General features: G+C 40.0%; 1 protein-coding gene across 1 annotated transcript; it reads right to left on the reverse strand.

The window, feature by feature from the left end:
* Positions 1 to 578: 578 nt before the first annotated feature.
* Positions 579 to 4,691, reverse strand: LOC143587839 (7-deoxyloganetin glucosyltransferase-like). Its single transcript, XM_077069009.1, has 2 exons — positions 4,143 to 4,691; positions 579 to 1,571 (listed from the first exon to the last, which is right to left on the reverse strand). Exons 1-2 carry the CDS (start codon positions 4,645 to 4,647, stop codon positions 634 to 636), a joined length of 1,443 nt encoding a protein of 480 aa, XP_076925124.1. The 5' UTR covers positions 4,648 to 4,691; the 3' UTR covers positions 579 to 633.
* Between the last annotated feature and the right edge of the window lie 22,470 nt (positions 4,692 to 27,161).

Consider the following 27,161-nt stretch of genomic DNA (forward strand, 5'->3'; position numbering starts at 1 on the left):
CATTCGTTGAATTATAAAGTTGCGAACTATTACTTAGCTACCAACATTAGCATCCCGTTTAATGCTCGTTCGGAAAATTTGTTATTTTTAGCAAGTTTAGATGGCATGTTATCTGTTTGCCTAATAAACACATGGGAGATGTTTGTTTGGAATCCATTAACAACTGTATTAAAATATTGCCTAACTCCAATTCACAGGAATTCTATAAATATAACAGTGATGAAATCCCATATACAATCCACAAGAGTCTTGTTGATTTGGTTCTCTTCTTCATTGGAACAGTTAAACTAATTGCTTGCTATTGTAACACAACACAAACTCTAAAATATAAGTGTAAATTTTTTTCATAGAATATGTTGAGTTGAACCAATACAATAGTACAAATATTGCTTGTCACTTTCTTAGTTTATATTAAAGAGATTTTGCCCATAACTAGTTAAAGGTCCTTTTGATTTCCAGTATATACTATGATGAACAACATAAACAAGAATGAATTTGGTAAAGGGATCTTATTATTGTTGCATAAAATGTAGTTTCATATCATGTGATACAAATTAAAATAAAAATACATTGCCTATATATCAATTATCTTAGTAGCATAGGCACACATGCATAAAAAGAATAGATTACAAATCATTTTGAAAATGAATGCATCAATTGAACTAGTTTCTCTAAATTAGCCATGGATGAACCTGAAGGAGAGGTACATGCCTTCTCAGCTTTGTTCTTCAAGTCAATAGCATTCTTCCTCATTTCCTTTCCTTTTTCTCCTTCCATTAACTCAATCACTAGCTTAGAAACTTCATCACTCTTTACATTATTGTCAATCTCCATTGCAACACCCCATTTGTTACAACTCCACCAACAATTCGTTTGTTGGTCCGCAAAAAACAGCCAACAAATCATTGGCACACCACTAGAAATGCTTTCGAGCGTTGAGTTCCATCCACTATGCGTTAAAAACCCTCCAATTGACGGGTGGTTTAGGACTTGTTCTTGGGGGCACCATCCAACCAACATCCCTCTACCACTTGTTTCCGTTACAAACTCTGGTGGGAGTATCGCAGAATCACCAACAACAAGGTCGGGTCGTATTATCCACAAGAACGAATAATTGCTCTTTGCGAGTCCCCAACAAAACTCGACTAGTTGTTGAGGTGTCATCACTGCAATGCTCCCAAAATTCACATAAATAACCGATAATGGTGCTTGTAAGTCTAGCCATTTTAAACATTCGGCTTCTTCAATCCAAAGGTTTGATTTCATGGATGCAAGAGATTTATCGCCAATATTTCTCTCGAGTAGATGTAAAGGACCAATACCATAACAAGGAGGATACATGGAAGCAAGTGAATCTAAAACATCATGTTCCAGTTCATCAAAAGTGTTGTAAATGATGGCCGAAGCTTTTTTGGCTCTCTCCACTTGCGAACACATAAATTGAACCATGTACTCATCCCCGGGGAAGACAATTCTAATGAAAGGAGGAATATCTTTTAGACGTATACCGGACATGGCTGGCACACAATCTATGACTGTATCTAAATATCCATTCACCAAGTAACTTGGATCTGTAGATCAAAGTAAAATGAGAGTATTAGCTTGATATACGAAAACTTCCTATTATTTCCTTTTATGTTTTCAAAGTTTAAAATACATAGAAAGGTTTGTTTATTTGGTGGAGCATTCATATTCTATCCACTAAATAATGCTAGTTTTTATAGTTTAGGGTGTCGTGAGTATAGACACGAGAGAAAGTGTAATAACATTTATGTATATTTGAAAAGTTCATGTAAAACCTTATTAATTTTTGTTTATTTTTTAAAAACAGTTGCGAGTGGAGGAAGGAGAAAATGTAATGATGAATATATGAAAAGTATAATTTAATTGAAAATACGAGAGAACATAGAATGATTTTTATTGTAATTTAAGATTTAAAGATAGTTGAAGGCCGGAATGAGAATGAATTCAAAAGTAGCTTTTATTTAACAACCATTAATGAATTCAAAAGTAGCTTTTACGAAAATTTTGTCACAAAAGTGTTGTTTCATTATTTATTTGTTTTATATTCAACAAATAATACCCGTTTGTCAGATTTTTGTAACAAACTTTGCAAGTTTTGTGACAAATTTACCACAAAAGTGGGTTTTTTTTAATAAATCTTTACAATGTTTTGTATATACATTTTTGTTTTTAATGGTTTTGTTATTTTATATTTTGTAATGACTAGTTTTATTTTTAACGTAGTTTTATTTTGACTAAATATGTATATATTAGTTTGTTACGTTCATTATATTTTTTAACGTTTGGGACTTTGGGCTCTTTCAATTATGATATGTAGGTGTTTTTTAATTTTTTAACGAACGAACATACACAAACACGAACATGTTGATTTTTTAAAACGAATAAATGTGACACAAATATTTGTCTCATGAAAATGGGGCGGTTGATGTAGGTGACGTGGTGGTTGATGCATGAGAGAGGCGATTGACGATGGTGGGTGGTAATCGGTAGTTAACCGGTGATGGAGAGGATGAATCAGTGACAAAGAATATGTAAAGAAGAGAAATTAAATTAGGGTTTGATGATGAAAAAGTTTCACAATAAGTGAGATATTAGAACCCGTTTAAAAATTATCCGGGTATGGTGAGACCCATGACTCGTGAAAATTAATTTTTTGATTATTAAGAGGTTATTTCACAAATAAATGAGATATTATGACCCATATAAGGGTTATCCGGGTTTGGTGAAACCTGTGACACGCGAAAATTATTGTTTGATTATGAAACAATTTCATAAATAAATTAGATGATTTAACCCATGTAAGGACTATCTGGATTTGATGAGACTCATACACGATAATTCGGGTCGAACGCATTAAAAAACATAAACCACAAATCAAACAATCTGATAACTTGAAAAAGACATGGGACAATCATAGAGTGACACATTGAATCTTTTAGGAGACATTTAATAAATAGATAGCTAATATTATTTTACAAAAATATATATTATACAATAATAAATACTATTTTATTAAATTCACGTTGCAAATTGAATATGTAAAATAATAATGTCGGTTTTAAGTTTATAAACAGTAATACTTTAATGTATTATCTTTTCCTATTCTCTTTTGTACCATATGAATTGAAAGGATGTTATGTTACCCACGTTGATAACCATAAAAACCTTATCCGTAATCAAACTAACAAATGTCTTCAGTATCACATTCAATTTCGTGGTGTAGGTTGTACCTAATTTTCAATTTCATATTTACTTTTAAATTTATTTGTGAGAGAATGAGTGATTAAAAAACGTCTTATGTGTCATATTTAAACACGTGATAATAAATGCCTAAGCTAATAGAGAAAAAAAGACATTTTAGAAGCGGTTTTTGGTCCATTTGAAGTGGGCTTCTGAACGCTCCTAACGTTATCGCTCCTAAAAGTCTAGTTATCTTTAGGAGCGGTTTCAAGAACCAGTACTTCTATATATAGTTTTATGGTTCAACTTAAAATTGGTCACCTATTGAATGTTGCTAGTACTTCTTGTAAGAATCTATTGATATGTAAACAAGAAAAAGTGGCATCGGGTATGTTTGGCAAAATTAGCTGGTAGTTGTAGCTGGAAGCTGCTAGCTGATGGCTTGAAGCTGGTAGTTGGAAGCTGTAGCTGTAGCTGTAGCTTTTTAGATATATTTAGATGTTTGGCAGAGTAGCTGGAGTTTTTAATAAAATATATAAATTACAAAAATTAGCATAACTAAAAACAATAATAATACATGTATTTATTTTGGAAGGTTATTTAAGTAAATTAAAATCCTAAAAGCTTGTAGCTCTTTCTAAACGCTACTAGTAAAAGTTTCAAGCTTTAAGCTTTTTCTGCTGATCCAAAAACTTCAAACTCCTTAAACCAAACAAGACTTTTAATTGAGTAGAAGTTTTTTTTTTTAAAGCTTAAAGCTTTTGCCAATCATACCCATCATATGATTAAGGTCAGAAGCATCAAATCTATTTATTGAATGTTGCTAGTACTTGTCTGTCATATTTATAAAAAGAGAATGAAAAATGTTTTAACTATTGTAAGAATAAATTGGCACATATATATTTAAACAAAAAATAAGAGCATGTTATTATTATTACCTTTGAGAGGCATCAACTTATTTTCCAAAAGCTTAGGGTATTGATTATAACATATTAAAGACGCGGCCCCACTGGTCCAAAGGGCTATCTCCGGGATACCGAGTTCTGTGGCGGCCGCAAAGGTGAAGCCCATAAGCACGTCAGCCACGATGCAAGTCACTGGTGCATAAGATTCATTAACTTTGGCCACAAGACTTTTAAACGGACCCAGACAAGTCTCATCAACAGACTTGGCTAGAGTTGGGATATCTTGGGAAGCGTTTGTGTTTTCGGGGGGTTGAAGGCCATCAGGGATGGTCTCAAAGCGAAAAGAAGGGAGGCCGTCTAGCGCGTCGAGCCCTTGTGATCGAAGTAGTCGTTGGTGGTTAAACTCGGTGTTGACAAAGGTTATAAGAAAGCCTTTGGAGTGTAGGATTTTGGCTAGTTTTAGCATTGGGTTAATGTGGCCTTGAAGTGGGGCTGGTATGCAAACAACATGTGGCTTTTTTTCTTGATGTGAACCCATGGAATGATGTTAGTTTGGAACACTTAGCTTTAGAATGGCTTGAGTTAATGTGGAGTATACCCTTTTTATAGGCTAACAATGAAGTCCACCACCACGTGGGTTTTGAAAGTTTATATATTTGGTATAGGTCTTTATAATTTGGAAGCAAAGACACATGTATAAAGTAACAAATAGCTAACAAGCCGGCTTAACATTTTTAAAGGCTAAAATACGACGTAAATATCATGAGACGTAAAGGTTTGTTTGTACTTTCGGGATCCATATTCATGAGACGTAAATATCACAGAAAAATAATTGGGATATGTGAGATTCGAATACGCGGCTCCAAGAGTAAAAATAGAGTCTTACCACTACACTAGTGTTGTGTTTTGGTTTGTAACTCTCATAGTGAACTAATTTTATATATATATATATATATATATGTATATATATAGGATCGGGATCATGAAAGAACTTTTTCGAAATTGAGAACCATGAGAACTATTTTAGACAACAAAAAACCCAAAAACAAAAAAAAAATCATAAAATAAAAAAAAACACAAAAATGAAAAAAGTAAAAACCCAAAATTCTTATTTTAACATCCCGGTTTCATAAAAAAAACTCGGTTTAGCCAAATTATATACACATATGTATAATATATACATATATGCACATTTACATGATTTTTTATACACATGTGTATAATTGAAGATAAATGACACTGTACATATGTGTATATTACGTAACTAAAGATTAAATAAAATTATCATATGTGTATAATACGACGTTTTTTTTATTTTTTTTAATGAAACCGGAATGAAATATAAGAATTTTGGTTTTTTTACTTTTTTAAAATTTTTGTTATTTTTTGTTTTATGATTTTTTTAAATATTTTTTTAAAAGGTGTCTTTAGTGGTCCAAAATGGTTCTCAAAGTTCTCAATTTACAAAGGGTTCTCCTAAGATCTTTACCCTATATATATATATATATATATATATATATATATATATATATATATATATATATATCCTATTTACATATTTTTAAAAATGGAGTTTTATATAAGTGAGTTTAAAACCTTAGCTTGTTTATAAGGGTCCTTGAGTCGGCTTTGTCAACTAATTTTAAGTCAGTCTTAATTAATATGTTGATAGCGGTACGTATTGGAACCAAAAATCCCAAACTTATGAAATTGAATACTGGAATGGATCGGTATTTTGTGACAATGAAAAGTAATGCAAGTGCGATCGAATAAGGTTAAAACAGATAAAGAGACTTTACACTCATTTAAAAAAATGTCATTTTTGATTATATTGGTTTTCCCCACCTTATTTTAATTCTCTCGAAAACACCCTATTTTCATTCTAACTGCACCCCCCTCCTTTTTTTTGTTTTTTCTTTCATCGTTTCTTTCACTCTATATCACATCCACGACCCTTTCACCACCACCAACCACCACCGTCGCCACCAACTACCACCATCACTGCCACCGACCACAGCTGCAACCTCCCGCCCCCACCAGCACCCACCACCGCCACTGCCACACCACCTGCCACGGCCAACCACCACCATCGATCGCCTCCAATCACCGACACCCACCATCACCGATCGCCTCCCACCTCCTGCCACCATCCACCATCACTACCAGTACAACCAACCACCAACATCGACCGCCACCACCCAAAACAACTACCGTCGTCGCCACCGCTAGCACCATCATCGCCGCTCAACACCAATTACCTAACAACATAAAGTAATAATTCATTTCATTCTTAGTTACCACATGACAACCAACCAAGACAATGATTTAGTAATGATTAATTCATTTCCTTTGTCTATTTCATTCACTTATCCATTCTAAATGAAACACATATAAAACTGGTTAGTGGTTACTCCTAAATGGTTTATATATTTGCTACATGTCTTTATGATTTGGAAGCAAAGAAACATGTATAAATAACAAACAACTAGCAGGGCCAGCTCAACCCTTTTAAAAGCCAAAATACGAGAAAAAAAATATTGCTAGGCTTTATAAAAAGGGTTAGTTCGTGCTTTCGGTATCCATATTCATGAGATGTAAATACCACAGGAAAAATAATTAGGATATGTGAGATTCGAACCTAGCTATGACCCAATAGCAAAAGTAGAGTTTTATCACTATATTATTGTTGTGTTAGTTTGTACCTCAAAGTGAACTTATTGCACGTATATCCTATTTACACATTTTATAAAATGGGTCTTTATTCAAGTGTGAGCTTAAAACCTTATCTTTTTATAATGACCCTTATCTTTGTTAACTAATTTCAAGTCGGTCTTACTTAATATGTTGATAGCGGTATGTACCGGAAACCTAAAATCCCTAAATTAAGAAATTGAATACTGGAATGGGTCTTTATTCAAGTGTGAGCTTAAAACCTAAAATCTCATTACCGAACAAATCAAATTGAACAAATCGAATAAATTAATAACCTAACCGATAAAACCCTAATTGCAAGTGTGATCAAACAAGGTTAAAAAAGATAAAAGAGACTTTATGACATGATACACTGATATTGATAAGTATGTGTATACTCCACGTAATTTGGTGATATAAATGGCCTATAAATCCGTGTTTTACCCTTCTATTTTGACAATTAACATAGTTTATTCTTCTACTAGGTTAGAACACGTGTTTAACACGGGTTGTTAATAGAATAGAAACATCGAATCGATAAAATTCCATTTTTCCCTGTCAAAACCAAATTCCATTTCTCAGATTGTTCTATGAGGTATAGAACAGTCTACATTACAGTAAAAAAATGATTCGAAAATTTGATACATTAAGATGACACATATCAATATTAATTCCTCTTGCAGTATGTTCGTTAATTGGTCTCCAGAAGGTTCACCCAACTGAAAAAAGGAATACAAATAAATCAAGAAACTCATTTAAATTTGCATTGAAAGCAACATGTAAAACAAATTATTACAAATGCCACATGGATCTAAAAGTAATTTCTCTAACTTGTCCATGAGGGCCACTGCCCCATCTTTATACACTTAACTAACTCACAGGCAAGGGAAAAGGTAACCATTTGTGCAATTATTGAGCTAATTTAGATTAGTAAAAATCGTAAATTAAATAATAAAGGTTGATTCATAAGCTAAAAAATTGACAAACATATCATAAACCATGATGCAACAAAACACTACTCAAATTATAAATTAAAACCAAATTTAACTTCAGCATGTAAACAAATTCACAGGTCCACTCGGCACTGGTACTTAAAAAAGTTAAACAACAATAAAAATCCAAAAAGAAAAGTTGAATAACTGAAATGAAACGAAAAAAAATCCAACTGAAACAAAACCAAAAACCAATAAAAAGGGAAAAAACTGGAAAACGACTGAAACGAAACAAACAACCGAAAAAATAGAAACGGAACGATACGAAACCAAAACCTAAAAATACTAAAACCAAACCGACACCAAAGAGAATAAAATTGAACCAAAACCAAAAATCGGAATGAAACTGAAAAAGATCTATAAAGTCCCCTCGTAATAATCAAAGTACCAAGACTTGTGATAATCTATAAAATAAAATAGGAAAATTGCATACTCAACTGAATCCTTTTCTTGAATTTTTTTCCTATGAGACTAATTCCTTCAAGCACGTTTGTTATATATATGTGGTACTTGTTGGATGCCATTTCAAACGTTAAACCTAATTGGCAAGATCGATGTTAAATCATCAACATAATCAAAATCGACAAAAGAAGCACGAACACATGTCTAAAAATAATGTTTCTGCCTAGCTGATGTAACACATCTGGATTAATTTCACCACTAATTACTTAAAACTCTTAACCTAATATATTGATGATAAAGAATAAGTCAAAAACTAATCCCTAATAATTCTCAATCGATCAGACAAATGACAGCCAATGACGGAATCGAAGACAATAACTGTCGGTTACATAATCGGAAAAAAACGAACCTGGGTTGAGCGAACTTTAAATCAGTGTTAACAAATCAACAATGATCATTGTTAATATATGATGAGCAATGAATAACTACTGGAAGCACATAAGAACATATAATAGTTAAAACATAGAGATATTCAATAAAAATTTAGATTTTCACCTTTTTTATGAAGAACAGAAGGCCACTCAATATCATCATACTAAAACGAAACGCTGAAAACATATTCAACATAAATTAGGTAAAGATGTGTGCTAGTACTCAAACAAAATTGAAATTCATGAGATCTATGGTTGTTTGTGAACTCAATAATTATATCTATGAAGAAATGAACAAACCTTCTCGAACGCATATCCTATGAAATCGTAGATGAATGTTTGGTTTTGACGGAAAAAAGTCTGGGAGTTCGAATTTTGAATACTAAAAAAAGAGAAAAATACATAATTAGGAAAAACTGCCATGTGGCAATTTAGAGTAATTTGGTGAAAAACAATAGAAATCCCACTGTTTTATTAGATAAGGAGATTATGACAATTAACATAGTTTATTGAAAGTTATTGATAACGTGTAAAAAAAGAAAGAAACTTATATAAAAGCATTAATTCTTTTTTTTTTTTTTTGTAGATAAATATTGTATTCATTGTAAAAGTTAGAAAAGAAATGGCCGACCTATCAATTTAAATGGGTAGTGTAGTGTTTCGTTTTTCAAAAATAACATGGGCCTTTAATATGTTTACCGTAAAATTAGCACCACGTGTTATAGTTATTATTATTTTTATTTTTTTGACTAAAATGGCTATATCCCATACGTCAAGATATTGCTACTCAAAATAATACTAAAAATTTAAGATACTATATATATATTGTAAAGAGTAAAGTGTCTTTATGATTTAACAAATAATGCGAATTTAGTTAAAAAGTTTATTTTTTTCATATAAACCCTCCACGTTTCTCAGTTTTTGCCAATTACATCTAAATCACTAACCCCGTTAAATTTAATCGTGAAGTCAGGGATAGACATGTCTTTTCACTATTTCTTTATTATAATATTTATTTCAGTGAACTGCGAGTTTCGTCCTTGTGGTTTGTTCAAATCTGCAAGTGAAATGAAACTATAGGGACAAAAATTACAAACTTGAAACTATTGGACAAAAACCGCATATTTGAACAAACCACATGAACGAAAATCGCAGTTAACTGAAATACGTATTATAATAAAGAAATAGTGAAAAGACATGTCTACCCCTGACTTAACGATTAAATTTAACGGGGTTAGTGATTTGGATGTAATTGGCAAGAACTGGTAAACGTGGAGGGTCCATATGGAAAAAATAAACTTTTTGAACTAAATTCGCATTATTTGTCAAACCACAAGGACGAAAATAGCACTTTACTCTATTGTAAAAGTGAGAAATAATAAGTCGGTAACGATTTAAGAACTAACTTTATAACTGTTAATCGCTCACCAAATGATAATTTGTAGCTTTCCACAAAGAAAACTGTTTCCTAAACAAATCCACTACCAGATCACATTAGCACACCAAATTCATATTCCCGTCAACTTGAAACCCAACCCGTTTTGCACCTAATCATACTAGCCAACACCTCCCTTTCCGGCAGCTCCACACGTCTCCCATATAACACACTTTTGGCAAGATTGATTTTTAACCCAGACGCCAAGTAAAAACACCTAAGTGTACAACGTAGGCTCCTCACATTCTCAATCGCCCACTCCTCGACCTATCAATTTTAATGGGCAGTGTTTCGTTTTTCCAGAATCACATAGACCTTTAATGTTAGGTATTACGTGTACGCGACTGACCCAAAAGGGGTGGGATAGGGCTACATATATCAATACAATACAACGGATGAACAATAAATGAATCTTGTTCATTAGTCGGCTCGGGCCTTAAGAACTTAACGTTAATTCTAATTGATTTCTAAGACGAACAATAGATGAATTCCAAGTAAACGCAACAGATGAACAAGAAGTAAAACTAAACCAATAAACCAAACAATAATCAGAACCTGGATTAGAAAACAACAAGTTCAAACTGTTCTTCTGGTCGCAATCGCCTCTCATCTCATTCATGCGTACCAAACGTGCCCACAAATTTCAATCCTAACCTCCTTAATTTTCTTTGCGTGGGTTTGTAATGGCCCAATTAGAAGTCCATTCCATTTTGTTGTAGCACAAATAATAGAAAGTTAAAAAGCCCACAATATTTTAATTTTCGTTTCATCATATTTGTTCCTATAAATAATGCCAAACTACATCACATGATGAAGAAACACTAAGTGACCCTGGGCAGATTACGGATAATCTGGGGGTTAAGTAATGTTTCCCACGAGGATGAGGTCCAGCAAAGAAGGTTGTTCTTCAGGTGACCTGCAAAACAGACACCGTAAGCTCGTCACTGAGAAGGGGGGGGGGGTTCCTCCTTGTGACCACCCTCCGGCGTGAGAATCAGACTAGATTGCTCTGAATATAAGTGTATATTAAGAGATTGCTAGAGAAGATAAGATAATGAGATATCAGATGATGTCCTTACCATTCCAAGGTGTTGGAGTATTTATAGCCGAAGGTAGGTTTTCAAGAAGGTACAGCCGGCTGAATAGTATCCCTGTTCTACCAACAGTGGGTTACGCACAAGCCATGCTGGTTGGTGGATAAGCTGCGGCCGATAGTGACAAGGCCGGCTGCACTGTTCCACCAACTGTAGGCTACGCACGTCCCACAGTGAGGGTTGGTGAGTAGGCAGCGGCTAATAGTGACAAACAGTACTAGAGGGTGCTCCTCCTCGTACTGTTGTCGGTGAGCTGTCACCCTGTGATTGGCTCATGGGCTGTTTTGGTCAGATCATCTATTTTGCCCATACCTTGGCAGGTATAGTACAAAAGATCTTCCAGAAGCATACGGACTGGCTCATTTGGGCGGGAGTATTCCCGCCTTGCTCATTCCTTCAGGTGACTACCGAAGTATCGAGTTAGTGCCTTGTGCGTGTAGCCTTGCTATCAGTGCGGGTAGCCTCCCTGATGGCTTGTATCCGCAGCTGCGGGAACAAGCGGGGTACTTCACCATTGGGAGGCTTTCCCTGCGGGAACAGCTGGCGTACTGCGCGTAAGGTCTTCTCTGAGCATGGTGGGTCCTGCGGAAGCAGTTGGTCCTTGCGCAGACGTCCCTCTTCAAGGTGAGTCTTGCGGGTCCAACTGGGCTCTGCTGGGACCTACCTCTTCAAGTCCCCCCAGTCCAATGTTCTTCTCATGAATTATCAATAAGTGAGGTGAACTTTTGGACTAGCAAGGGGTTTTGAAAAGGGTTTAGTTTTAAGGTTTTCCGTGGGGATTCTTCCCGCGGTTTTCCTAATGTCACGCAGAAATTCTCGACTTTTCTGCTTGATCTTTGGGTATGAAGCGGGTAGGTCTGTAACCTCCTCGCAAGTCAGGAGCGTTGAGTCCCACTTGTGTGGATTCTCCATGGGGTTTTGGTAGTTTTGAACATAGTGATCAATTATGTTAAAACCACCAATTCCATCTTGGAGTTTCCAACAATATAGTTCTCGACGTTCCCGCTATGCGGGGATGTTATTCCCGTTTCCGCAAGCATGGCCCAGAAGATCCTTCTTGGTTTGAATTCCCCGCGAAGCGCTAAGTATGTGAAGGGTTTTTCCTTGACACTGTACCCGCACTCGTCTTACAGTTACTTTACTTCCAAGGTATTCCTGGCGTCAATTCCCTGCGGGTGCTAAGTATGTGAAGGGTTTTGCCTTGACACTGTACCCGCACTCGTCTTACAGTTACTTGGTTGCCAAGGTAAGGGGTATTTTCCCGCTTCTGAATCTTTTTGAAATTTTGAAATTCGAAGAGTTGGTGAAAGGATAAGAACAGTCCAAACTATTGAAACGTCGTCCGACGGTTTCTTCTGACAGTGTCAGGACGTGCAGTAAGTTATGGCGACGTGACAGTATATGGTCATTCCAGGCGCTTTTTCAGGCGCGTGGGCGCGAATTTTCGGGCGGGTGGCCGCGAAATTACTGGCACGCGTCCTTTCAACAGCTGTTGCTAGCTTGCTTTTTGCCACGTGTCATAGTTTCATTGCACCTGCGATTTCTTCTCTCTTCCCGCATTAAATTCATCGCATTAATTACGATTAGTATATAAAGGGGGAGAGGGTCCTTTGTAATCCACACTTTCACTTTTCTCTTCATCTTCAAAACGATTTCCGGCGAATACTCATCTTTTCAGTCGAGCATTCTCTTGAAATCGTTCTCTTTTTCATACCTGCAAGATGTCTTCTGACTGTTTTTCTTCTATTTCAGAGGGGAACGACTTGCAGTCGCTCCTGTATCCGCGGGAGGCTGATAGTCCCGCTCGGATGGGTACTCGTGCTCTAGATGAGAACGAGTTGCCCATCCTTGAACAGACGGCGGAACGGTTCGTGGAGATCTACCCGCCAGGCCACGAGATCCTGAGCGCCAGGCGGCCAGGTAAGGCGTTATTCAACCCTCGACCCCTCAATGCTGAAACCTCTGCAGGAATTCCTCTAATCTTGTGTTCTGATGAGGAATCCGCAGATGGTCCTCCGTTGGTGCGGAAGAAGAAGGCTGCCGGCGGGAAAGAGAAGGCGAAGGTAGCCTCCACTGCCGATCCGACGCCTCGGTCTGATTCAGAGACCGAGAGCGAGGAGGTGGCGGGGAACCCTGGTGGTGATAAGACCACTGCTCCGGAGGCTGCGACGGTGAGCGGCGCAAAGAGGCCGGCTCCATCGGGTTCGTCCCCGCCTGTCCGCACTTTTAGGCTCAAGAAAACCCGTAAGTACAAACTTTATTTTTAACTTCATAGCTTTCCATCATTAATACTTATCTTCCTTGTGCAGGTGTGGATGCTACCGCATTCCAGGGTGGAGCGGGGAGGAGTACCTCCGGACCCATGACGGTAGGCTTGGTCAGCCTACCTGAGGCGACGACTCAGGCGGCTGCGCCTGTTTCAGTTGGTTCAGTTGCTCACCCAGTTGAGCCAACTGTTCCAACTGTGATGACATCACCGCCGGCTGTCAGTGCCATATTTACCGCATCTTTCACTGAGCCGGTGGTTACTTTTTCTGCGGACTCCGCAGCGGCGACCACGGTTGTGAGTTCACCTACGGGGAGTTCACCTCCGTTGGTTTCTACTACCGCGGCGGCCTTCACCATGCCTCCTCCGTCATCGGCAACGACGGCCGATCCTTCAGGTATGCATGGGACTTCTCGCCAACCTCTGCCTCCTTCCCATCTGCCTGACCTCTTGGACGGATTTCCCTTGGGTTCAGGTGATGGGTTTGGCGGCTATCGGCCTGTTGTTGACCCTACAGGTGCGTAGGGTTCTTTTGGCCTTTTTTTTTTTTTATATATATCATCTTTTCCTAACTGCTTTTTGTTTTTTGCAGTGTCGGATTCCAATGAAGTGTAAATTCCACGATGGAACATCCGCCGAGGAACAACCCTTCGCACACCTGTGGAGTGCGTGGAGTGGGCTCGTCACGCAGCTCCCAGTGGTGCGTTGGGGGAAGCCATGGCTAGCTACCAGGAGGGTAGGCTAACCAATGAGCTTCGGGTTCTCCTGGCCCGGATGCAGCCGCGCGTCGAGCTGCTTTGTCGTGAAAACGACAAGTTAAAAGCAGCTCGTATCCAAGAAGTAGCTCAGGCGCGGGCTGTCCGGGAGGAGAATAGGAGGCTCTCCGCCGCTGCTGCGGAGAAGGAGAAGGCGTTCAAGGCTCTTGAAGTTGAAGTTCAGGCCCGTCTTGAGGCCCGTTCCAAGGCTGCCCAAGCTGTTAACGAACAGCTTCGGCTGGCTAAGGAAACTGCTCGGAACGCAACTGAAAGGGCCACCAAGGCTGAAGCTGTTGCTGAGCCTCTACGCCTCGATAATGAGGAACTTAAAGCCAAACTAGAGGCGCTCCAACAGGCTCATGATGCCTTGGCGATGGAAGACGCGAAGAAGCTCCAAGAGATCCTGGACCAGAGGGGTGTGCTTTACCAGACTGAGCGGAAGCTAAAGGGCGTTGAAGAGGCTGCGGCTAAAGAAGTGTTGCTTGCCAACCTCAACAAAAGTGAAGCCGAACGCGCCCGTACCCAAGCTCAAGCTGCCCTCCAGGAAGCTCTGGTTACCAAGGAATGACTTCTTCGAGAAGCGTTGTCTCAGGTAAGCTTAACTTCATAATGTCTTTACGCTTTTCTTTTTAAATAGAAAAGGTTTTGATACTTGTATTTTTTCTTGTAGGTTGTGCATCGAGTCTTCACGGACACATCATACGACGATGCCATGAGCGCAGCCCTCAACGCTTCTCATGAGGATGGGGAAAAGGCCGGCTTCCTGCTTGGTCTAGGGTTCGTTGAGAAAGGCATCCCGCCTTCCAACTTCCCTTTGTACGATGTGGATACTGAAGCTGTTTATGACCAAGCAGTGAACCAGTATGCCGCCTTCCCGCATCCGGTGGTGGAGAAGGTGAACGAAGTTGCTGCTGCTGATGATGGGCTAGCTATCCTTAAAGCTTTCCTTGAACCGCCACGCTCTACTGATGGTGCGGGTCCAAGTGGAAGTGGTCCTGAAGCTTGATCCTGAAGATCCCTTTCCACCATTAGCGTAGATTTTTGTTTTTGTATAGCTTCTTTTTTATGCGGGTATACACCCAGCAATCTTTGTAATATTTGAATTTTGATGGAATAAAGATTGTGTTAATTCCTTGCCTTGTTTATTTTACGCATATTTTGATTTAACTTAGCAATTTCTTTAGTACTTAGATAAGTTAACTTTTTAATGTGGCAAATTATAAGTTTGTTTCGCTTCCTCTTTCATGATTGTGCGGGTATGACCGTCACTTACACTTTGTAGGATGGCTTAACTTTACTTATATCTGACCTGCGTGGAAGTTTTCCTCATCTTTTCCTTTGAAATTTTCTAAGTGTTTAGAATAAGTTAACATTTGAACGTGGTAGATAATAGGTTGAAGTTTTGCCTCCTTGTTCGTGATTGTGCGGGTAAGACCGTCACTTGCACTTAGTAGGATGGCTAAACTTTGCCTACATCTGACCTGCGTGGAGGTTTTCCTTAAAACTTTTGAAATTTTTACTGTTTTGTGTTTATGCGGGTTTTGCCGCCTTCCACACGTAACGACTTACTTCTTCCCATATTTATGCGGTGAATACCGGCACATCAGTGTGGGAAGTTCATAAGTATAAGGGTAAGGCTATCAACACATTGTGAAAGGAGAATCATTTCCATTAGAAGTGGCTCTAGGCCTTTTCTTTACAAGTTTGGAATTGATCTACATATAACATTTGCGTAATTGAGCTCCATTCCATGTTCTTGGGATGGGAGTGCCATCGAGCCTTTCGAGCCGGTATGCGCCCTTTCCCAGAACTTCTTTGATAATGTATGGCCCTTCCCAGACCAGGGCCAGTTTTCCTGGGCGTTGTTGGTTCGAAGCCTCGTTGTTACGCAGTATGTAGTCTCCTACATTGAAGTTGCAGAGTTTTACCCGCGTGTTGTAGTACTTTTGCATTTGTCGCTTGTAGTTCTCTTCACGCACTGCGGCTAAGTCTCTGCGTTCCTCGGTTAGCATAAGGTCTAACCGTCTTTCCGCATCATTGTCTTCTGGCTGAATCAAGACCCTTGGTGAGGGTAAACCAATTTGGACCGGGACCATGGCTTCAGTGCCATAAGTGAGACTGAACGGGGTTTCTCCCGTACTGGCCTTTTTCAGCGTTCTGTTTGCCCAAAGGACGTGCGGAAGCTCGTCCACCCAGCCGGATCTGTGTTCCAAGAGTCTTTTCTTTATGCCTTCGACGATGCTCTTATTTGCTCTTTCTACCTCACCATTACCCTGCGGGTGCGCCACTGAGGTAAAAGTGTGGGTGATTTGAAGTTCTTCCAGCCACTTTTGTAGCTTCTTGTCAGCAAAGTTGGTGCCGTTATCGCTCACCAAATTTTGTGGAAGTCAAAAACGACAAATAATAAATTCCCAAATAAATTTTTTGATATGTTTCGCGGTTGTTTGGGCTAAGGGTTTTGCTTCTATCCACTTGGTGAAGTAGTCGATGGCTACCACTAGGAACTGAACATTTCCTGCTGCTGTAGGAAATGGGCCTGTCACATCGATGGCCCACTTCTAAAATGGCCATGAAGAGGTGACTGGAACAAGTTCATTCTTCGGGCGGTGCGTGTTGGGTGCGTAGAGCTGACAAGACCTGCATTTTCTGATGTATGCCAGCGCATCCGTATGCATCCCCGGCCAAAAGTATCCTGCGTTATTTAGCTTAGCTACAACAGCGCGTGGACCTGCGTGTACTCCACAGATGCCTTCTTGTACTTCCCTTAGGAGGTAGTCAGCATCTTGGTTGTCCACGCATCTTAAGAGTAGGCCAAGAAAGTTACGTCTGTAAAGGATGTCATCGATGAGTTGATAATTCAGTGCTTTACAGCGTAGTTTTCTTGCCTGTGTTTTTGACTCTGGTAGTGTACCTGCCGCAAGGTATTTTATTATTGGTGTCATCCACGTTTCTGTGCCGGTTTGGATGACACAAATTTCCTTGTGCGGGACCGAAGGTGCCTCGAGGAGTTCAATGCGGATGTCCTTTCCCAAGTGGGTGAAGGCTAATGATGCAAGCTTGCTTAACGCATCCGCAGATTTGTTTTCACTACGCTTGACGTGTATGACTTTGCAATCGTTAAAATCGCGCATAAGGGTTTTTGCTTGTGCGAGGTACAGGGCCATTGTGTCGTTCACGGCCGTGTACGTCCCGTTGATTTGATTGGCTACTAACATGGAATCCACGTGGGCTTCCAAGTGTTTCACTCCCATCTTACGCGCAATTCTCAGCCCGACCAAGAATGCTTCATACTCGGCTTCGTTATTCGTACTTGGAAAATCCAGTCGAATAGCGTAAGTGTATTCTTGGCCTGCTGGGTTGGTTAGTTTCAGCCCTGCGCCTGAACCCTCGTTACTGGCTGCTCCATCAGTGTAGAGTCGCCAGACATCATTGATGTCCTGTGCTGGAGAGGGTTGAGCCTCTTCCTGGCACTCTTTTTCCCGCGATGCAGGCATTTCCACAATAAAGTCGGCCAAAACCTGGCCTTTTATGGCTGGTCTTGGCTTATACTTTATCGCGTATTCCCCCAACTCAATTGCCCATTTGGCTAGGCGTCCCGATAACTCGGGTTGCGTAGAACGTTTGCAAGTTTGAAGTTGGAGAGAATGGTGATTGGGTGACCCTGGAAATATCGTCTTAACCTGCGTGAAGCGTGTATAAGTGCTAAGACTAATTTTTCGAGGGTAGAGTACCGGGTTTCTACGTCTGTTAGGATACGGCTGACATAATAGATTGGCATCTGGGTGCCTTTCCGTTCAACTAGCAGGACCGCCCCGGTTGCTCTATCTGTTGCGGAAAGGTATATGATTAACCCCTTCCCCGCTTCTGGTGCCGTGAGCGTTGGGAGTTCGATCAAGCGTGACCGAATCTCCTGAAAAGCTGCTTCCGCTTCTGGTGTCCAGCGGAAGTGCGTTTTCTTTAAACAGTTTCTCAACGTTGACACGAAAGGAAACGACTTATCCGCGTGGTTTGCCAAAAAGCGATTAAGTGCGACTAGTCGTCCATTCAGTGTCTGAGCCTGTTTGATGGTAGTAGGTGATTCCATTTTGATAATGGCTTCGACCTTTTCAGGGTTCGCTCTGAAGCCATCTTTAGTGACGATGACCCCAAGAACTTCCCTTCTTCCATTCCAAAGGCACACTTGCTCGGGTTGAGCTTCATGTTTATCTTCCTGAGCGTGTTGAAAGTTTCTTCGATGTCTTTCAACATCGCTTCTGCGTCAGGGCTTTTGATGACCAAGTCATCCATGTAGACTTCCAAGTTCCTCCCAATTTGGGCATGAAACTGGTTGTCCATCAGGCGTTGGTATGTGGACCCGGCATTCTTAAGTCCAAATGGCATCATTTGATAACAAAATGTACCATCGGGCGTCCGAAAAGCGGTTTTGTCCTGATCTCCAACGGCCATGTGGATTTGATGGTATCCCTTATACTCATCCAGGAAGCATTTAAGGCGAAACGGTGCTAACGAATCCAACTTAAGATCAATTTCGGGTAACGGATAACAATCTTTGGGGCATGCTTTGTTTAAGTCATTGAAATCTATGCACATGCGCCATTGTTTGTTATTCTTCAGTACCATAACGGGATTTGCAACCCATGTTTGATATCTGCTAACGCATACGATGCCTGCGTCAAGGAGTTCCTTGACTTGGGTTCTACACGCGTTAGTTTGTTCTGGCCCCATTACTCTGCACTTTTGTACGACTGGCGTAACAGCCGGATCGCACTTGAGCTTATGCTCTGCCTTACTTCGGGGTACACCAGTCATGTCAGCTGGTGTCCACGCGAAGATGTCAGCGTTTTTCTGTAGTAAGCGTTTGAGTAAGGTTCGTGTGGGATCAACAACTGTTGGGCCAATGGTAACGGCCTGGTCAGTGTATTTGCCGTTGAAGGCCCATCTTTCCGGTTCGGTGATGGTTGGTTTAGCCATCTTTGGTTTGGGTTTAGGTGAGACAGATGCGATGCATACCTGGGGAATGCCGGTGATCATCGCTACACCCTCAGCTGTTGGCCATCCCATCATGCCGTGGACTGAAGATACCACGGCGTTGAATCTTGCCATCCCGTCTCTTCCGAAGAGAATGTCGTATGTGTGGTGTGGCTTCCTCATCACGACAAAATCCACGTCTTCAGTGCGTGAGTGATTCCCGTCCGTAAGAGTGACGGGGAAAGATAGGATACCCAGGGGGGTGTTGGTGCTGCCGTCGAACCCTTCCATCGAGGCGTAGATCGTTTCCAGGCGTTCCTTGTCTTCGTCATCTAGCTTGTCGAAGAACTGCCTGTACATCACCGTTGACGAGGCGCCGTTATCAGCAAGAGTGCGAGAAGTGATGTAGTGCCCCAGCTGGCTTTTGATGACAATAGGGCCTTCTTTGCTGGGTCCTCCTGGCACTCGCGGGAAGCGCACCTCAGCTTCCTTCCACTCGCATGGTTCTGTCGCTCGCCTTTTTCTTCCTCTGATGTTTCCATGAACCATGTTGATGCTGATGTCAACGGGCTTTCGTCCGTTGCCCCTGTACCGGTTATCATTCCTTCCTCCCTTCTTGATTGATGCCACAAAGTGTGCAAGTCTTCCATCCTTGACGAATGTTTCAACAATATCCTTCAAGGATGTACACTCCTCCGTACTATGACCTTTTGTCCCGTGGAAGTCACAGGATTTGCTTTGATCCGCATTAGGTCGCTGCCGGATCATTGGAGCTTTTGGCCATGGTAGTTTTTCGGTGGCAAATATCTCCGTGACGCTTTTGGTGAGTGGCGTCCACCGGTGTTTTCGGCTTGAAGGGTGTGTGTTATCCCTTCCGCCAACAAGAGGGCGAGAGCTGGATGAGGTGTCAAAGTTTACCCTTGACTGCCAAATACCTAGCTTCCTCTTTTTGTTCTGCCGGGCGATCCGAACATTGTTTTCTCTAGTCCTTTGCTTGTAGAGGTGTGTACTCTGGGGAAGATCCCTTCCCAGTTGCTTCTCCGTCTCGGCAAAGCGCTTGGCCGTCGTCATGATGGCATCCCATGTGGACGGCATGCCGTCCTTACCCGTCAATGTGCGGATAAGCTCTGGGTATTCGGCGCCCTGGATGAAAGCGGCGCGAACAAGATCTTCACTTATGTTGCCCAGACTCAGCTTTTTGGAGTTGAAGCGAGTGATGAAGTCTAGTAAAGATTCATCCTCCTCTCTAACGCAGTTGAGGATCGTCCACTGTTCTTCAGTATATTTCCTCTGTTGGCTGAAGTGTTGGCTGAACTTGTTCTGAAAGTCCGCCCAATCATAGATGTGGTGGACCGGTAAACGATCGAACCATGCCCTGGCCGCTCCAACCAGAGTCATCTGGAACATATAACACCACGTGGGTTCCGTCCAGTTACTGACGGTTCCCCCCGCAATGAATCTGTTCAAGTGGTCGTCTGGGTCCGATAGACCATCGTAAGTGCCGATGTTGGACATTTGTTTGGCACTTCTCGGGGCGATGGCTTCCGCAATGTCCCTTGCAAACTTGGACTTTCCTGTATTTGCAGCAGTTGGTCTAAAGGTTTTGGAGAAGTCACGTGGGTTTCTCCCCGCGTTCGTTGGTTTAAAGGTTTCTCCAAAATTCCTTGTCGGTTGGAAGTCCGCTTCCTTACGCTTCCCTTTTGCCTTATGGCAAGGGTTTGCGTCGGTATCGGATTCTTCCCGCTCATCGTCCGAGTACTCGCACTCACTGTTCATGTTGAGATGTTGGCGAGTACTGCCGAATTCGTCAGCCTGTTGAAGTGAACGCAAGCGTTCATCCAACTCAGCTTGGAACTCTTTCTGACGTGCTTCGGCCCACGCCTTAACTTGATCGAGTGTTTGGCGAGGGACCCTCGTCCGTTTCTCCAACTGGGCATCAGTGAACCCCAGTGAAATATTGTTTACTGCACTTGTCCCGGCTTGGGTAACCGGGGTAGTGTTCGTAAAATTTGTATAACCGCCGATGTTTCCCCCAGTTGCTGAGGTTGTGGTTACCGGGGTTTCTTGGTCGCTTACTGGCCTTGGGACCGGAGTAACGTTAACCATTTCTTCAGAAATTTTGAAAAAAACTAAGAATTAGTTCTAGCTTTTATGCACGGATTGCGCCAATGAAGAAACACTAAGTGACCCTGGGCAGATTACGGATAATCTGGGGGTTAAGTAATGTTTCCCACGAGGATGAGGTCCAGCAAAGAAGGTTGTTCTTCAGGTGACCTGCAAAACAGACACCGTAAGCTCGTCACTGAGAAGGGGGGGGGGGTTCCTCCTTGTGACCACCCTCCGGCGTGAGAATCAGACAAGATTGCTCTGAATATAAGTGTATATTAAGAGATTGCTAGAGAAGATAAGATAATGAGATATCAGATGATGTCCTTACCATTCCAAGGTGTTGGAGTATTTATAGCCGAAGGTAGGTTTTCAAGAAGGTACAGCCGGCTGAATAGTATCCCTGTTCTACCAACAGTGGGTTACGCACAAGCCATGCTGGTTGGTGGATAAGCTGCGGCCGATAGTGACAAGGCCGGCTGCACTGTTCCACCAACTGTAGGCTACGCACGTCCCACAGTGAGGGTTGGTGAGTAGGCAGCGGCTAATAGTGACAAACAGTACTAGAGGGTGCTCCTCCTCGTACTGTTGTCGGTGAGCTGTCACCCTGCGATTGGCTCATGGGCTGTTTTGGTCAGATCGTCTATTTTGCCCATACCTTGGCAGGTATAGTACAAAAGATCTTCCAGAAGCATACGGACTGGCTCATTTGGGCGGGAGTATTCCCGCCTTGCTCATTCCTTCAGGTGACTACCGAAGTATCGAGTTAGTGCCTTGTGCGTGTAGCCTTGCTATCAGTGCGGGTAGCCTTCCCTGATGGCTTGTATCCGCAGCTGCGGGAACAAGCGGGGTACTTCACCATTGGGAGGCTTTCCCTGCGGGAACAGCTGGCGTACTGCGCGTAAGGTCTTCTCTGAGCATGGTGGGTCCTGCGGAAGCAGTTGGTCCTTGCGCAGACGTCCCTCTTCAAGGTGAGTCTTGCGGGTCCAACTGGGCTCTGCTGGGACCTACCTCTTCACATGATTATTTCCCTTTTGAATTCTTGATATTTTGTTTTCTATTTTGATATAAATTTGTGTCGTTTAAGCATGTTTTTTTAATAACCTACTCAATGTAGGAACAACTCAAAGTAATATGTTTTATATTCATATAAGGGCATTGAACTATTGAATTGATAGTTAACATGTAAATATAAGTACTTATAATGAACCGATCAGCCGGTTGATATAGTTGCCGAAACACAATTCACGTAACAAATGTTCCCAGGAACACAAGTGTTAGGCAGGGTGTCGAGTGAGGAGTACACGTGGCCCGTGCGTGGGTCAAGATTTCCGAGGATGCGTTGAGGACACAATAAGGTTTCATGAAAATGGTCGGGTTTCAAATAGTTGTGCAAGCGACGTAGAGTTGTTAGTTGAAGCACACACACAATACAAACCACTTGTTTACAATGGTAAAGGCTTGGGAAATTTTGAGAAAAAGCTCGAATTGGGTTCTTGTCCCGTTGATGGGCTGATTGTCCAGCGATTGAAAGTCAAAGTCTCGTCTTTGTCTAAACTCAATCTAGAGGTCACGGAGAAAATTGAAAGTTTGGACTTCAAAATCAAAAGTATCTCTAATTTACGGTACAAACTCCTAAAGTTTAAGAAAAAGGACAAGTCGAGATTTTAGTAAAATATAACGAAGATGAAATTTAGTATTATCATGTCGTATTCTACCTATATCCCTATTTTTAAGTATTTTGGTTTTTAATTTAGTTACAACTTTTTTAAGCAATTTATAATTTATTAAATGCGAGTTGTTTTTTTATTAAACTAGTGTTGAAAATAAAATTAAAGAAAAAACATTGATTAAAGATCGATTAACTAAAGTTCATCTACTACACATGATTTAAAGTTTAGTTTGTTAAAATCTCTTCGCTTACATGACAGAAATATGGCGACTTGTTTTGTTAGTTAAAGCCTCTCCAAAATGAGTTTTGACAAAAAAAAATTGACAACAAAAGAGACTTATTAACTTTTTATCTCAATACCATAACTTATCAAAAGCTCTTTATTTATATTATTTATAAGTTAAAACATAAAAGACACTATGACTTTATGAAACACTTTATCAGCTTACTAAAAAGTTAAATCAGTTATTTTTGATTTGGTAACTTTTAAAAAGTTAAATCAACTTATTAAAAAATTAAATCAGTTATTTATAAGAGCATTCCCAACCCATTCTCTACCATATATCCATATATATCATATAATTACACTAAAAATTACTGTATTTTCTCTCTCCTGTTTAATTAAATAATACTTTTTATACTTTTATCATTATCTTTTCTCTCTCTTTCACTCACAACCACTTTTTAAAAATATTAAATTATTATACGGTATGAACAGTGAAACCCCAAATTTAACTTTCCCATATAACATTTTCTCTCACATTCACTCACAATCACTTATAATTATACCATATAATTTAAAAACCCCCTCACATAAATACAGAGAATGGGCTGAGAATGCTCTAAGGAGCTGGCAAAGCCCAATTATTTGTGATTTGGTAACTTTTTCTTACACGGTTCTTTTTGGAGTACGATTTCAAGGACTAATTCTTAGCCATGAGTTTTACCAAAATCTGATGTAGTGGGGTATGTGGCACGTGAGTGGGGCCAAGGGGTTGGATAATAGTAAGACCATGCATAGTCGAGAGGCTACAAATTAGGCGAATTACGATATGTTACGCCCAGTCAATAAATGGTAGGAATTTGTTTTTGGGGTGTAATGGTGTTGTAGGCTAATATATATATATATATATATATATATATATATATATATATATATATATATATATATATACCACACACAAACATATATAATATTTAATATATATATTTATATACACTACCAACAAACACATTTCGCCAGAGAAAAGGTTTGGCCCCCCCTCCCCCTTATCGCCCCACATTTCACTAGGGGCGGTGTTGTCGCCAGACTCGCCCCAAAATCGCCCAGAAAGGCTGCCCACAATGGGTGGCCTAATAACAAGTATTTGAAGTATTTTGAGCCCGATGAGGCAACCGATTTAAGTAGTCATCGATAAATGAAAATAGTCAAAGCCGTCATGATTTCGATCGCGACCGGGGGATCTTAGACTGCACGATTCAATAGTCGATTGCATGAGAATTGCACAATGAAAATACACCATAATCTATTTGAAAGACGTTAACAATAAGTTTTTTCAAAATTGACTATTTCTCCCTCTGTCAGAGGTGTCCAGCAAACTTAGAGCTGTTCAAAACCGGATATCCGAACCTTTCAGATAGTGAAAATCACTATCCGAATCCGAAACTTCGGATATCTGAATATCCGAAAAATAATTTAAAAAAAATCCTTGTTTTCCTAATAAAAACCATACATCATCTTAAGAATTCAAGTATCCAAATCAAACATACAACAACCAAATAACAAGTTTCTAAATCCAACAAACCAGACATACAACCAAATAACAAGATTCTAAATCCAACAAACCAAACATTAAACAACCAAATAACACGGGACGGGACTGGTGGTGCTGGATGGCGACGGGATGGGTGGTGCTGGATGGTGACGGGACTGGTGCTGGATTGCGACAGGAGGCTGTGATGGCTGGAGACGGTGGCAGCCGTGACTACGGCGACGTTAATGACCGGCGGCGACGGGAAGAGTTTTAGTGAGAGAGATACGCCGCAGATCCGGTTGTAGTGAGAGAAAGAGGCAAGTGTTAAATGTTACGTGATATTGGATCTAGGGTTTCTTATTGTATATAATATAAAACTAGACGGGTGCCCGCGCGATGCGGTGGGAAACAAAAATTATAGTGATCATTTAACAACTGTGGATGTTTAAGGTTCGTTTGAAACCTTGAAAGCGTTTGAACTTTGAACCAATCATCACTTTTGGTCAGCCGGTTTACGAATGTTCAAACCATAGCAAAGGGTTTGGTTTGTGGTTTACACAGAAAATTGGCCATATAAAACCAGATCAGACGGTAAATTCATTATTGAAGCTCAATAAGTGAAACCAAACCATTAGTAATGATTCAGTATAAAGTTTCAACGGTTCCTTTTCGGTTCTAAATAACAAAAAATCGAACCAATGGTTTGGCTCACAGTGTGTCACACCCCAACCAAAGGCGGCGGAAAATGCCGGGGTGCAACGATTGCTCATAAGCGCATGACACTATTTAAAGCGACAATATTTAACAAACTCATTTCATTTCACAACATCGAAAATGTCACATAACCAAATATTCATAACTCAAACTCATTTCATTGCCGGTGTTCATCCGACATTTCATGTTTCGAATCTCAAAAAATGCCTAGCCGAGGGTAATCTTCATATACCCCTCGATGAAGTTCATGTTGATGAGTCTATTATTATGGTTGAACGACCCGTTGAGATTATGGATCGCAACGAGAAGAAAACCAAGCGTAGTCGTATTCGGTTAGTAAAGGTTCGTTGGGAATCACGGCGTGGCGCGGAGTTTACTTGGGAACGAGAAGACGCAATGAAAGAGAAGTATCCACATTTGTTTGCATCGTCGTCTTCATCTTAATTCCGGGACGAAATTTCCTAAAGTAGGGAATACTGTGACATTCGTCAATTTCGAGTCACTTTTGTTATGTAAACCCGACCCGTTTGTAACCCGAACATTTCAAATATATAAAATATTGGATCTTGTCATTTAAAATATATAAAATATATAAAATATTGTTTTTTTTATATTATGCATTGTTTGACCATTTAAACATACCCATTTTTATGCAAACCATAAAAGAATCTTTATACGCAACCCTTCACTCCTTCACTATATATACACACCCATCTTCTTCATTTTACTCTTGCTACATCTCCAAAAACTCTCTCAAAACTCCATAGATTCAAGGTTGTTATTTCTTATGTATTCTTGAAGTTTTAACTCCTCAAGTCAAACTAACTATAGTCTTTCATTCTAACTTGTTCATCTAACATTACTAACTCTTGAATATGGTGGTACAACATATATATAATACACACCCCTTGTTTCCTTTATTTGTTACTTCACCGACTTTGGTTGGTTAAGTTTCGAATGTCATAAGGCAAGACTTCATGGAGGACTTCGTGTTCTTGATATATATTTACACACACATAACTTATTATACATATCACTTATGACTAATTTCTAACCCTTTAGTTTGTTCATCTTATTTACAAGTTCCATGGTGTGGGTTTGTATAATACTAACCTCGGTTTAACCGAAACTAGTCCAAACCGGAAACCGAACTTTTGTTTACTAGTTTTGTTAAAATAGTTGTTTAAACATGTTTATTGCTAAATTTGAGTTTCAAAAATCATTTTTACAAGTTCTTTGATATTAAGCATATGGAATCCATCTATGAACTCGTTGGGAGATGGAAACCGAACTAAACCGAAACTTTTGCTTAAAAGACTTGTAGTTAACTTTTTATGTTGTAAAATTTAAGTTTTCTTCATTTATAAACCAATATACAAGTTCTATGATATTTGGGCATGTAGAAACCATCTATGAACTATTTGTGAGTTGGAGACCGAACCAAACCGAATATACCGACTTTTACTCGCTTAAGACGCACAAGTGTGTTTTTAGCTATCAAGACTTGTATATTTCTTTAAAAAATAGTTTACAAACTGATTTTAATTATTTTCTTAAGTACTTGGAATAGTTGGATCCAACTTGATCTCATAACATAGTTTGGACCGACAAAACCGAACACTCGCTTAACGTGCGTTGTTAGTTCTAAACAATAGATCTACGTACTTGGTTAAGTGTTAGTATGTTTTAATGGTTATCTCATAACAATTAATATTTTGAAAAGTTGACTTTGGGTTTGACCATTTGTCAAGACCCGAACCGACAACCCGAAC

Source organism: Bidens hawaiensis, unplaced genomic scaffold (genome assembly GCF_021521415.1).
Source record: "Bidens hawaiensis isolate Kalapana, Puna unplaced genomic scaffold, B.hawaiensis_p1.1 tig00035904_1, whole genome shotgun sequence".
NCBI lineage: Eukaryota > Viridiplantae > Streptophyta > Magnoliopsida > Asterales > Asteraceae > Bidens > Bidens hawaiensis.